Here is a 14395-nt window from a genome sequence, read left to right as displayed (position 1 = left end):
TCTTTTCCCTTGAATCTCATGAGCACCCACAGACATACTGTATACACACATTATATTATACTGTATACACACATATTAGGCAGGCACATAAATAACACACACACAAACACACACACACACGCACGCACGCACGCACGCACGCACGCACGCACGCACGCACGCACGCACGCACGCACGCACGCACGCACGCACACACACACACACACGCACACACACACGCACACACACACACAAACAGACACACACGCACGCACACCCTCACCGGTCACTGTGAGGGGAGTCCCTTAGCGAGTCGTAGGAGTCTCCGTAGTGGAGGGGGGGCCGCCCGCCACTGGGGCTGTCCAGGGGGCTGCAGTGGGCGGCGGCTCGGCGTGCCATGCAGGCGGGGCTGCTGCACTTACTGGTGCCCACCGAGGAGGACAGCGCCCCCGACTGGCAATCCGAGTTCATGCTGTCTGAGCGCTCCATGCTCCATGTCCGCTCCTCATGTCTGCAGCAGAAGCATTACGTTACGTTAAGAACACACTTTTAGACAAAGCGATTTTAAAGAGAACATACTGTTGCAAAATGCAGGACGTGTCAAGTATACAACAAGCAGTAAAAATGTGTGTGTGTGTGTGTGTGTGTGTGTGTGTGTGTGTGTGTGTGTGTGTGTGTGTGTGTGTGTGTGTGTGTGTGTGTGTGTGTGTTTGTGCGTGCGTGCGTGCGTGGTGTGTGTGCGCGTGTGTGTGGTGTATGTGTGGTGTGTGAGAGTGTATTTTATACGTGTGTGTGGCATACCTATGACTAGAAGCATGACTGGCTGTTGAGGAGTGATGTGATCTGGAGGACATGCGACTGCCTGAGAAGTTCCCCGATGTCTCGGTTCCATGCCGCGTCACTCGCTCTGTTGCTGGAACATTCTTAGGAATATACTGTAGAACAGAGATAATTGTATTATCAATTTTGAATCAAGTTTGAATTATGAGCTGTTCAGAGTATATTCTGATAAAGGTACACATACAGGTGACTGAATAACTACAAAGAATAAAACATCTGTAAAAGCAATACACAATAACATATTGAGCAAGAAACATCATGCTGAGTACGCTACCAAGAACAAATGGGTTTTTGAGTGTGGATTTGAACAGAGGAAGAGAGTCGGGTAACACTTTCTATGAAGCCCATATCTATAGCGCATTATGAGCGCATTTATAACAAATTATAATGCACATTATAATTACTTACAAAGCATTATGACTACACCGATGATGTTCCATGATGCTTTATGTGAACAGTAATGCATAACCATGAATGTAGCTTATATTATAATACTTTATAAATCCAAGGGTATTATGAGTGCTCATGACAGGATATAAACTACAGGCTGCCTGATGGGGCTTACAGTAGGCTACAATATGATGCATTATAGATGTGCATTATACAGTGCATTATAGATGCATCCATATGAACTTCACTTTACTTAGAGCACACATTGACAACTTATGATCTCACATGAAACATTATAGCATCATATGAGCCCTTGTGACAGTTTATCATCCAGGTCTGAGCATAGAGGGGTTTAGGTACTCATAATGTACTATAAGCCCCATCAGGCAGCCTGTAGTTTATAGCCAGTCATGAGCACTCATGACACCCTTGGATTTACAAAGCATTATAAGCTAGATTCATAGTTATTCATAACTGTTAATATAAAGCATCATGAAGCATTATGAGTGTAGTCATAATACGTTGTAAGTAATTATAATGTGCGTTATAATTTGTTATAAATGCGCTTATAATGTTGGCTTTAAGTAAAGTGTTACCGAGAGTCGTTTTTTTCTTGAGTTGGGGAGCACTGAAAGCTCTTATCCTTGTAGTACTGAGGGGACGGGAGAGGACAGTGAGGAGGACGCAGGAAGACAATCAAAGGGAATGAGGGGTTGTGGAAATGTGGAGAACAGGGGATACGTAGATTAGAAGGGGTGAGGAGGTGTGTGTGTGTGTGTGTGTGTGTGTGTGTGTGTGTGTGTGTGTGTGTGTGTGTGTGTGTGTGTGTGTGTGTGTGTGTGTGTGTGTGTGTGTGTGTGTGTGTGTGTGTGTGTGTGTGTGTGTGTGTGTGTGTGTGTGTGTGTTCAGAGACACTTAATATAGGAGGAGATGAAACACTTCAGAAAACGTACATACAAATGAATGGGGCCAATTCGTAAAGCCAATATGGCACGTGCCTGCACATCTCCCACGAGCCAAATGCATTTTTCCAATCATCTCGACATATCGGCACGTAAGCTTTTACGACTGCTCAAACCTAATCGGAATGGCTTCGGAATATCTGCTGTCGGTCAGTGGCAGATGACATGTGACTCACATCGGATGACTCACATCGGGTAGCTACTCACATCGGGTAGCTACAGAGTCAGGGCTACTTGATCCTACAGGCCGCGAAGCAGAGCGTATTGTCGTGGAATGCTGCGCATGCACAGTTCGAAATTAGCTGTAAGGAAATTATACTTTCATATACAGCTCCAGGCCACATTATTAGAATAGCATGAAAAAGTTGATTTATTTCCATAATTCCATCAATATTGTTAGACTGTGATGGATTGTAGATGCATGGCCCAGGTGTTTAACTATTCGTATCATTTATTTTTTTCTTTTTACATATTTTGGCCTTCCAGCTCAAAAAAACCCATGAATTGGGAAATTCGCATTGTTAGAATATTGTAATAAAATCACAATTTTCTTCATCAAAATTCGTTTCACATCAGTGCACATCAAATCAGTTGAAATTTGGTACTTTCTACATAACATGCAATGTTCAATACTTGGTTAGGACTCTCTCTGTCTTAATAACGGCCATGATGCGTTTAACATTGAAGTCAATGGCAGAAACAGTGCATGGGAGTAATGGAAGGCCAGATATCCTTGATGCTTTGCCGTCAGCTGTTCTTGTTTGTTGACCTGGTGTCCCACACTTCACTCTTCAATATACCCGTAGATACCCATGCTACGTTTTGGTGTTAACTCACCAGTTTAATTCTAACTCACCAGAAATAAAACCCCATTCATTTTCAATGGGGTTTCATTTCTGGTGATTTAGAATTAAACCGGTGAGTTAGCGACAAAACTTGGCATGGAAATCTACAGGGTATATTGAAGAGTGAAGTGTGGGACACCAGGTCAGCTATACAAAAACAGCTGACGGCAAAGCATCAAGGATATCTGGCCTTCCATTACTCCCATGCACTGTTTCTGCCATTGACTTCAATGTTAAACGCATCATGGCCGTTATTAAGACAGAGAGAGTCCTAACCAAGTATTGAACATTGCATGTTGTGTAGAAAGTACCAAATTTCAACTGATTTGATGTGCACTGATGTGAAATGAATTTTGATGAAGAAAATTGTGATTTTATTACAATATTCTAATGATGCGAATTCCCCAAATCATGGGTTTTTTGAGCTGGAAGACCAAAATATGTAAAAATAAACAATTTAATGATTGCAATAGTTAAACAACTGGGCCATGAATCTATAATCCATGACAGTTTAACATTATTGATGGAATTATGGAAATAAATCAACTTTTTCATGCTATTCTAATAAAGTGGCCTGGAGCTGTATACGGCCAAACCTAGGTAGCCATTACAATCTGGTTTTCATTGCGACTCCAACCATGTGGTTTGTGTATCGCTCAGTTGACCCATTACTGTTTTTCCCATTCATTCTGAGACGCCCATGGTTTCACTAATCTGAAATAGCTGCCCTGAGACATTGCCAAGATGGCCGCGGAGTGAAAGGACTTATGGGAAACAACTTTGGTGTGTGTGTGTGCGTGTCTCTGTGTGTGTGTGTGTGTGTGTGTGTGTGTGTGTGTGTGTGTGTGTGTGTGTGTGTGTGTGTGTGTCTGTGTCTGTGTCTGTGTCTGTCTGTCTATGTGTGTGTGTTTTTGTGTGTGTGTGAGAGAGAGAGAGACTCACATCCATGGGTATCTCTTCCGGTGCTGGTCCTGGGTGATTGGGACCATTGGCCAAGCGGTTGTTGGGTTCTGCACACATGTTCTGATGCATATGCTGTTGCATCTTCTTCCGCTGCTTCCTGGAGAACACACCAAAGCAACAGTATTAGTTTAGTGCAAAAACGAATAGATTCCCTGAAAGGTATAATTATGGCGTACTGCACTTATACTTTTCAGTCTTCTCCTTTCACCGAGTGAGGAGTCTGCACACTTGAAATCCGTTTTGTTGTTTTATTGTTTCATGGCTGGATTACGTTTCGACTTCTCTGTTGAATCGGATTAGGACTGTTGAAGTTGAAACGTAATCCAGCCATGAAATAAGGGCCAAAACATACCAAGGCGGAACGGAAAGGTCGCAGGACGGACGCGGTCTTTCTGCTTAGTTTTGGCCGGCGTGCTTTTCTCTGCCTTGCACACTGACAGCGTCGGCGTGCGCGGCCAGTCCTGTTCAAAACCCTCCCCACAGCTAAAGCTAGCGTGCTACTTTGCCATTCATTTGAATGAGACACCGCCGGTTGCCGGCGTGAAAAATACGCTGGAATGCAGCGCGGCGCGGCACGCCCGACTACCGCCGGTTGGTGTGTAAGGACAGATAGGTTTCAATGTATTTTCACCGACGCCGGTAAAAAACGCGGCCGTTCCGCGACGCTTTACCGCCTTGGTGTGTAAGACCCCTAATAAAACAACAAAAAGGATGTCAAGTGTGAGGACTCCTCACTCTGAAAACTACAGTCAGCCTTTGTCCTGCACCTTTTCCTGGGATGGGCACAAACTTCACCTTCAACGCACTGCACTTATACACCTACCAGGCGCGGAGTGGCCGTCGGGAGATCGGGGACTTGTCCCGGTGGGCCGCGGCCGTGAAATGTAATAATGCGGCCGCACTGCGTTCCCAACCGGCCCTGAAATTTATAGATGCTACTTACAAGTACTAACTTCCCACTTTCCACTTCCCTGTTCAAGATGTAAGCTGACCAGCCAGTATTTATACCGTATACCAGACGGCAATACCTCACTGACGGTGTCAAACAGTAAATTGGCCACACCCCTTCTCTACTGATAATTTTCATACACCGTAGATCGCGGAAGTTTACAAGATCTTAGTAACACAGTTTCGTTTTCAGTATTTGAAGAACCTGTGATATGTATATTGGTTACCAAAGGATGGAAATATGAATAAATTATTATTTATTTTCCGATTTCCACACGACTGTTACAGTTTACAGTCTTTCCAGTCCTGATTCACTTGCTCTGTGGTTATTGACTTGGGTTACGAACAGACTCCACCAAGTGGTAAGGAAGATAACTGCACCTAACAGAAGCAGGATAACTGCACCTGACAGAAGCAATGGGTTTTGTTTTGATTTGTTAGACCTACCAGTATATCTCCTTATAGTCGAAATAATATTATTATCATACATCATCATACTCCACGCCTCTGGAACAGTTTACCTCCCGATATTAGATCTGCTCCCACGACGTCTGCTTTTAAATCTAGACTTAAAACCTATTTATATACATTGGCTTTTAATTCTTAAATTTTAGTTTCCTTAATTTTTGTTGTTTTTATTGCACCAAATGTATACTTTTAGCCCTGAACCCTATAGTTTTAACTTCCCCTTCCCCTTCATTTTTATCACTTTATGTACTCAAAGTTTTCTAAGCTCCTTTTATGTGTCTTATATAGTCAATGCTGCCAGTGCTGCAACTGTACACTGTATGCAGATGTTTTATTTCCTCTATATTGAAATGCCATGTGCTACTATGTTTTACTTTTCTTTGTTTATCTTGCCATTTTTATTCTAACCAGCCTCTGTGCAGCACTTTGGTCAGTTTTGTACTGTTTTAAATGTGCTTTAGAAATAAAACTTACTTACTTACTTACTATTTAGGATGTAGCCTATGTCTGAAGAAATGGAACAAAATAATTACCACACAAGATTCTGATGTGACCAGTGCTGGGTGTGTAGGCTAATAAGCTGTGGATTAAAGTAGAGTGATTGCAAGAAACAAAGACATTTGCTGCGAGAAGACAGCGTTTTAAGGTAGGCCTACACCGTTTGGTTATACATTTTGTTGACTTATGTTTGTGGTTTGAAGTAGCTAAGTTTGGCTTATTTGCTGCATGGTGGGTTTATTGCACAATGTAGACAGACTTTTTGTAAGCTATAGGCTACTATACTATATTTTGTAAGCCTACTCTTCTAAAAATCCCCACACCCAAAACTTTGTGCCCATGCTCATCCTGACTTCCTTAAACGATATTTCAATTTCAAACTGTCAAAATGACAGTGGAGTGCACATTTGCATGGAACAGTAGCGTGATGTAGCCTAACCTAGGCCTATGAATGCTTTGGACTGTGATGATGGCTCCAGTGGTGTAGTCTACTTTTTGAAGTGGGTATACTGTATATTTGAGCATTTTTTGATGTGTGTATAGTCTACTGTATATATTTGTGCTATTGTAAATAATGGATCAATCAATTTTAAGTGGGTATACTGTAATCCCTGAAATTTTGAAATGGGTGCGTATACCTGTGTTTTACGTAGACTACACCACTGGCTGTGCATTTCATCAAGGTGTAGGCTACAATTCTCCACTTCAGGTTGATATTTTGACAACACTAATGTCCACATGTAGTACGACTGCAGATTTCGTGGCTTTTGTCTTTTTGGTTAGGAAACCATGTTCGCTTTGTTTTTTGTTTTTTTTAAAGAGGGCCGCCAAGGGGAAAATTCTCCCGGTGGGAAAAGGTGGGCCACTCCGCCCCTGACACCTACCATATGTGGGTAATTGTTCATGGGGACCCAGGTTCAAGTCTTGCACTTACGCCTTCTCTCTCGTACTCATTTCTGGTCCCGCTCTTCACTTTCTATCAGCTCATTTACTGTACATGGGATTTTTAATTCCAAAAGAACTCAATTTAATTCCGTTGTCAATTCCGAATTAACTTTATTCCTGTGTCGTGTACCCATTAATTCTGCTTTGATAACAATTCCAGTCGTTCCACACATGCTCGTTGCTATGCGCTGATGCAAAAGGCACTGATGTAGACCCAGGGTGCACATCCTCTGCCCAATCGGAATGCTTTCTGATCCCAGGACTTTAGTTAAATAAAGGTGCGCCATGTGAACTCGGTGGAAAAGAAAAGATAACAGAAAGGCGGAATGCACGCACCCGCACAAGTGCACAAGTGCACAAGCGCACAAGCGCACACACACACACACACACGCACGCACGCACGCACGCACGCACGCACGCACGCACGCACGCACGCACGCACGCACGCACGCACACGCACACACACACACACACACACACACACACACACACACACACACACACACATTCAGTCGCTCACTCACTCAGTATAGAAACTCACTTGGTTTTGCAATATGCCACCACACATACAATGCCAACCACCAGCAGGGCCACACAGATACCCGTTATGGTCAGGACACGCTTCTGGTACAGCTCCTCTGCCTCTGTAAGGGAAAAACCATACATACGTACATATGCACACACACACACACACACACACACACACACACACACACACACACACACACACACACACACACACACACACACACACACACACACACACACACACACACACACACACACACACCAAGGTCCCAGGCACATTCAACCCACATACGAAACACAATACACACAGTCAGAGCAAACATAAAGCACCACGCACGCACGCACGCACGCACGCACACACACACACCTGGCATCAATGACAGCACATGACAGTATATAGTTATTAAAACATGTTTAATATCCACAGTGAAAACTGTGAGTCTCTTCAAAGCAGTTCTGTCTAAGCAGACTGACTTATTAACAAACCAGGCCCAATAATAATACAAGTCTATGTAGACTAAACTGTGTGTGTGTGTGTGTGTGTGTGTGTGTGTGTGTGTGTGTGTGTGTGTGTGTGTGTGTGTGTGTGTGTGTGTGTGTGTGTGTGTGTGTGTGTGTGTGTGTGTGTGTGTGTGTGTACTACACCAATCTACCTTCGTGAGGCCACTGCTATTGGAGCACACCAACAAGGTGGGGCCCGCTCCATGTTGGGGCCAAATCCTGGACCCCACATGTTTTGACCCCTTTTGGGGTAGTTTTGTTGTTGCTGGTGTAAAACCTGTCCTCACTGACAGGTTAGGATTTTGGATTGTTTTGGGTTGGGCAGAGTTTAGCATTCTTTAGCTTTTGTTAGAGTTAATATGAATGGAAGTCAATGGGAGGGCCCAATTAAGGGCTGTTTGTGTGTGTGTGTGTGTGTGTGTGTGTGTGTGTGTGTGTGTGTGTGTGTGTGTGTGTGTGTGTGTGTGTGTGTGTGTGTGTGTGTGTGTGTGTGTGTGTGTGTGTGTGTGTGTGTGTGTGTGTGTGTGTGTGCGTGCGCGTGTGCCTGCGTACGTGCGTGTGTGCCTGATATCAAGAGAGGGAGTGTGTAGATGTGTGTTGGCATGACTTTGGGCCTGATTAGGCCTAAAGCCAGCTGCCGCCCTCTGTGGTCACAGACAGGCATGACAGCTGCAGAGAACGACTCCAGCTTCACAGTAAATTCTGTTCAACTCTTAGCAAGTCCTCTTTAACACTCAGTAGTGTCCGTCATACTCTCTAAGAGTTGAATTGACACTGCAAAATGTACTGTGTTGTCCTCAGGGCACTGGAGTCTTCCAGAGGGATGCTATACCCTTCCAGAGGATTCTATCAACACCTCCGCGCACTCCTAATGCAGTAAAGGTTGCTGGTCAAGCTCGTCTATCCAGCTTGGTGTTAAGAAATATAACCTTTAGATAGCTGATCAATAGTCTAATGTACGTACTGTATGTGTTGTACTATATTGCCTCTTTTAGGTTCTTTTATCATTTCTTTAGTATTTTTTTCTGTTTTATTCGTATACAGTGGCTCTGAGAGGCATACTTTCTCTGCCTATGAGGAAATAAGATGACCAATTAAATGGATACACACATACACTGTTTGAACACTGCATTTAGTGTTTTCCTCCGCCTTTTGCAGATAGTTCTGGAAACTTTTCAAAATCTGAATATGTATAATAAGAAATTCCTTTGGGGAAAATGAAAAATTGTTAAGACTGTTGCAACTAATTCCAAGGCCTGATTCCTGTATGATTGTGTGTGTTCATGCAGGTCTTAGGCTGTGTGGAGGTGTTCATAGGTTCCAGTCTCCCGAGTGACCATTAGCAGCTGAAGGTGATGCACAGATGAGTCCGGTCTGGACTAATCGGCTTCATGGTCTACTATGGCTACTACTTGCGTTCCGCTTTGTATGAGTGTACCTTAATGCAGGCTAGTCAAGCCTATGCCCTGCCAAATGTCACTCATTTGCATATTCATTCTCTCACACCATCTCTCTCTCTCTCCCTCTCTCTCTCTCTCTCTCTCTCTCTCTCTCTCTCTCTCTCTCTCTTTCTCTATCTCGGTCTCACACACACACACACGCAAACGCACGCACACACACACAATATCCTGACTGTTTCACAAACAAGGGCATGAGGTTAAGCATCCAGTGCAGGCTATGCTTGAGATGGAGGACGAATGGAACATGAAAATAGGTAACAATCGACCAACGGAAAATCAAGAAGGAAAAGACAGAACAGAAAACTGTGTGTGTGTGTGTGTGTGTGTGTGTGTGTGTGTGTGTGTGTGTGTGTGTGTGTGTGTGTGTGTGTGTGTGTGTGTGTGTGTGTGTGTGTGTGTGTGTGTGTGTGTGTGTGTGTGAGGAAGAGAGAACAGAAGATAAAAAGAGAGAATAAATAAATCAATAAAATGGCAATATTTGCCAAACACAATGCTTCTTAGCCTGGCATTGCATTGCATGCATGTTACTGGACACAAATACACAACTGGTGTATGGCAACAAAAGGTGTGTGTGCGACGCGTGTGTCAGTGGCGACTAACCATGGACATACAGGATGTGTGAAATACCTCACATTTAATATGATTGAACATTTACTGTTGTGTTAAATGAGTGCATTTTTAAAAATCACAGTAGTTTGCCAGCAAGTTCTGGTATCAAATGTTAGCTTTAGATAGTAGGTACTCAACATGATCAGCCACATAGCAGGACACTGGAGCAGATGTGGGGAGGTACACATCTGATCAAGGTTCGTCGCTACATGGCCATTGTTAGTATGAAGTTGGGAAATATTTAGGCCTACAATATTTGCCACCACGGCTTTCTGTCATTCCAAATGTCTATCTATTGAAGGCCATTACGTCCAGTTATTGCATTGCATCACTGAAGCTATGTTCTAATCAACTAGCCAGGACAAGAACTTATCGGCAATTTCGTACTGAGAGGTTTGGTGACTAATATATCAGCTGGCTCTGGATAATGTAAGTCAAATGTTTTATGCTTTCAGTAAAAAAATGAAAAGAATTATTGATCCATACCCATAAATTCAATTCCAAGATGCTCTGCCAACGCAGAAAGATGAAATTTGAGGACGAAAAAAAAGAGGAAGGAAAAAAAACAAACAAAGCAAAAGACGGGTCAAGAGTCGAAGTCTTGGGGTCAGGCACTGCATGTGAGTTAGCATTAGCAATGTGTGTTTAACTATGGCGGACATTGTCGTCGAAGGAGATCCACTAACAGACAAACAATGCAGACACAGGCAACTTCATATCCCCTACAAAAAAGACAACCAAACAAGGAAACAAACGAACAAACAAAGAAACTGATAGAGAAGAGGAAGGAAAAGTAAAGAAGGGCGGAGGAAGAGGAAGAGGAAGGGGGAGGGCAAGCAAGGGGGCGAGGTGGTGGAGGTGGTGGTGTGGGGGGGTGGGGGTCCATGCAGACAAACAGCCTCTCCACTTACTGCCGTATTTACTAGCGCGCACTTCTGTGGTTCACCATGAAAATGGACGAGTGACACCAACACACAAACAAACACACAAACACACGAACAAACAAACAAACAGAAAACAAAGACAACAGATGTGAAAAAAGCACAACAAAAGACACCCAGCACAGTAAAACGAATGTGGACACAACAGACAGGTGAATGTTTCTAGACAATGAAGTAATTTGACAGAAAGACGACGGACCCTCTTACTCTTTGCTATTGTCTCCCAAAGTCCTTTAGTGTCATAGTGTATTCAGCAGGGTCTAAATGCCACAGCTTGGACCTTTTCACCCCTGATGTATCGTTGAATTACCATACATGCGGCCTATGCTAAATCCCTAATTCATTTCATGCTAGCATCCAGTCAACCTGCATCTGAAACGTCACTAATAAAGGCTAGCAAAATTCATGCAACATGCCAGAGACTGTGGCTAACACATTGTGAATGATACATGATAAAGGCATTCAGGCAAGTTAAGCATTCACAGCATAATAGATAACAATTCTTTTGTCAAGAGGGTAACAGACATAAATTCACTGATATCATCCGCTGTGTGTGTGTGTGTGTGTGTGTGTGTGTGTGTGTGTGTGTGTGTGTGTGTGTGTGTGTGTGTGTGTGTGTGTGTGTGTGTGTGTGTGTGTGTGTGTGTGTGTGTGTGTGTGTGTGTGTGTGTGAGTGAAAGACAGAACGAGTATGAGTGTAGCTCTATAAATTCTGTATATGCTCCAAAGTCCTCCCAGTAAGATGCTGAATACTGGAGCCGTTTTTTTTTTTTTTTAAATGATCTTGATTGTTGAGGTTACAACAGGGCGGTACAGAAATGAAAGTGATGTTGTAGGATGGTGGCCAGAGTAGGTATGCTGCTCATTGAAACTATGCTGCCTATTCAAAATTTGATCTTTAGATGCATAGTTACTAAATAATAAACTAATATTTACTAGTATGAACAAAGTACAGTAAGTTTACCGGCTAAAAATGTAAATTTCGGGAAATTCAAAATAGCGGACATGGAGAAGATCCACCTTTTCATGTATGAAAAATGCAATATTTGCAGTCATAATGAATACTTGAATTTGATGGTGGAGGTCAGTATTTGTGAAAAAGGTAACATTTTTGCCACCACGGCTTTCTGTCATTCCAAATGTCTATCTATTGAAGGCCATTGCGTCCAGTTATTGCATTGCATCACTGAAGCTATGTTCTAATCAACTAGACAGGACACAGTAGTATTATCAGAACACAGTAGTATTATCACTAGGCCCTCTCCAGCTACGTCTTGGAATATAGTGTAGCCTACATAGATATACCACTACTAAAAGCCTACCATTAATATTAGTACATTGACTTCAGATACTTTATGCTCAACAATAATGACATAATAAGTGTGATTTTGTAGATTTGCATAAATGTCTACATTTATGTATGACATAATTTAGAATTCACATGTGGAAAGTGTAAATACGGTAAGGGCATTTGTTTGACCTGTGCCATCGTGACCGAAGGTGTCCTTGAAATAACCTTGCTGAGTACTTTGCTGTGACCTCTAAGTAGAGCTAGTGCAAGTGTATGAAAGTGAGGACGCAAAAAGGAGAGGATGGGTAGGGAGGTGTGGAAACACACACACACGCACACACACACACACACACACACACACACACACACACACACACACACACACACACACACACACACACACACACACACACACACACACACACACACACACACACACAATCCCCATAGTATGGGCCGGATGAACAACATAAAGACACACACACACACAGGTACAAAAACATGCATATGTGTGTCCATCAGCGTGCAATTACCCTGACACACACACACACACACACACACACACACACACACACACACACACACACACACACACACACACACACACACACACACACACACACACACACACACATACATACATACATACATACATACACACAGGCAGACACACAAGGAGGGACAAGAAGACAGACAGAAGAAGAGGTGGACATACTGTAGAAATCGGCCATGACGGACTGTTGACAGCGATCACCAGTATAGTCATTTGGACACCTGATGGGGAGAGCAGAACCACAAAAGGGGAGAGAGGGAGAGGGAGCGGGGATGAGGGGAAAGGGGGAGAGAGGGAACACACAAGGAGGAGAGGAAAGGAAAGCAAGGGAGAGAGAGAGAGAGAGCGAGCGAGAGAGAGAGAAAGAGAGGAGAAGAAGAAGAAAAAGAGAAGAGACAGGACCAGAGAAAACATGGAATTAGAAACTGTAGAACCCCAGAGCTTAACCCCATGCGCTGCACACACTCACACACACACACACACACACACACACACACACACACACACACACACACACACACACACACACACACACACACACACACACACACACACACACACACACACACACGAAGCAGATACACCGCTGACATCATGGCCTTGATAGCCATGTGCTTTGAAGAGGTTTGGGGGGATGTCCTGCGGGGGGCACCACCGAGTCAGAACATGCCTAGAAAAGATTTTGAGTGCGTTGCAATATGCGACCTTGCCTCCTCCACTTGCCTCCTCCACTTGCTTCTCTCCTCGTACCAGGAAGTAATATGTCATGATGACATCACTGACAACAGCATTATATTTCAATATCTTGCAATAGCTCAATTGTAGAGTCTTTTTCTCATTTGCAATTGGGATGGTGGATGAAAAACAGTCCCTCAAAAGTTGTTGTGGCTAGGCTGACAGCTGGGAAACTTAATCGTTTTCTCCACGGAGGAGGGGCCAGGAGGCGGGACGAGGAGACAAGCGCAAGTGGAGGAGGCAAGGTCGCATATTGCAACGTACTCTTTGTCTCAGAGGAGCACAAGGGCTCCCCCTGCAGGACCGCAGGAGTGCACCCAGACCTAGAGCATCCGGAAGAACATCTGGGGAGGAGAGCAGGATGAGGAGGGACACAGTGGATACAAATCATTCCAGTTCCGCTCTTACGTTTTTCCCTCTGGCCTCCAACTTTTGCACAGGCAGAGGACGGGAGTCCGCATATTGGAATGCACCCATAGCGCTCTTTCCATCATCCTAACTCTCATCCTCCCTTGTTGTGCTTGTGGCCTTGTGATGACGTTGCAACACGTCATTCACGACAGAAGTTTAATTCAATCTCGCTAAAATGTCATTTTTTCATTTGGAATTGGGATGCTGAATGGGGCAATGTCCAAAACTTGTGCCTAGGCTGACAACAGGGAATCTTTATTGTTTTTTCCATGGAGGTGGGGTATCAGCCAAGCACGAGTCCACAAGCACAAGTCAAGGATGGAAGTTTGAATAATGGAATGTACCAGAAAAGAAGACAGAAGAGAAGTTGTACACTTCAGCAACACTCCTCCAAATGCTTCCTCTCTCCTAAGGCATCATGCTATCATTGAGGGTGGAAAGCGAGGTGTGGTAGGAGCAAGGCTGCATGTGCTGCTTGATTCTTTCATTTTCCCTGGATTCCTTCTTTGTTTCTTCCACATTAGGAGG

The 14395-nt window shown here is 43.8% G+C and overlaps 1 protein-coding gene across 1 annotated transcript in view; it reads right to left on the bottom strand.

Moving 5' to 3' along the window:
• The window catches only part of nrg2b (neuregulin 2b), a 99796-nt gene that overhangs the window by 2191 nt on the left and 83210 nt on the right, over positions 1–14395 (bottom strand). Inside the window, exons 5-10 of the mRNA XM_063187714.1 lie at positions 12884–12942; positions 10423–10446; positions 7380–7482; positions 3959–4076; positions 781–914; positions 263–490 (exon numbers count right to left, since the gene is read on the bottom strand). Coding sequence (XP_063043784.1) covers positions 263–490; positions 781–914; positions 3959–4076; positions 7380–7482; positions 10423–10446; positions 12884–12942 — 666 coding nt within the window. The remainder of the gene's footprint in view (positions 1–262; positions 491–780; positions 915–3958; positions 4077–7379; positions 7483–10422; positions 10447–12883; positions 12943–14395) is intronic.

The sequence above is a fragment of the Engraulis encrasicolus genome, chromosome 22, assembly GCF_034702125.1.
Source record: "Engraulis encrasicolus isolate BLACKSEA-1 chromosome 22, IST_EnEncr_1.0, whole genome shotgun sequence".
Classification (NCBI taxonomy): Eukaryota; Metazoa; Chordata; class Actinopteri; order Clupeiformes; family Engraulidae; genus Engraulis; species Engraulis encrasicolus.
The sequence above is the reverse complement of the archived record's forward strand: the minus strand, read 5'-3'. Positions and strand labels throughout refer to the sequence as shown.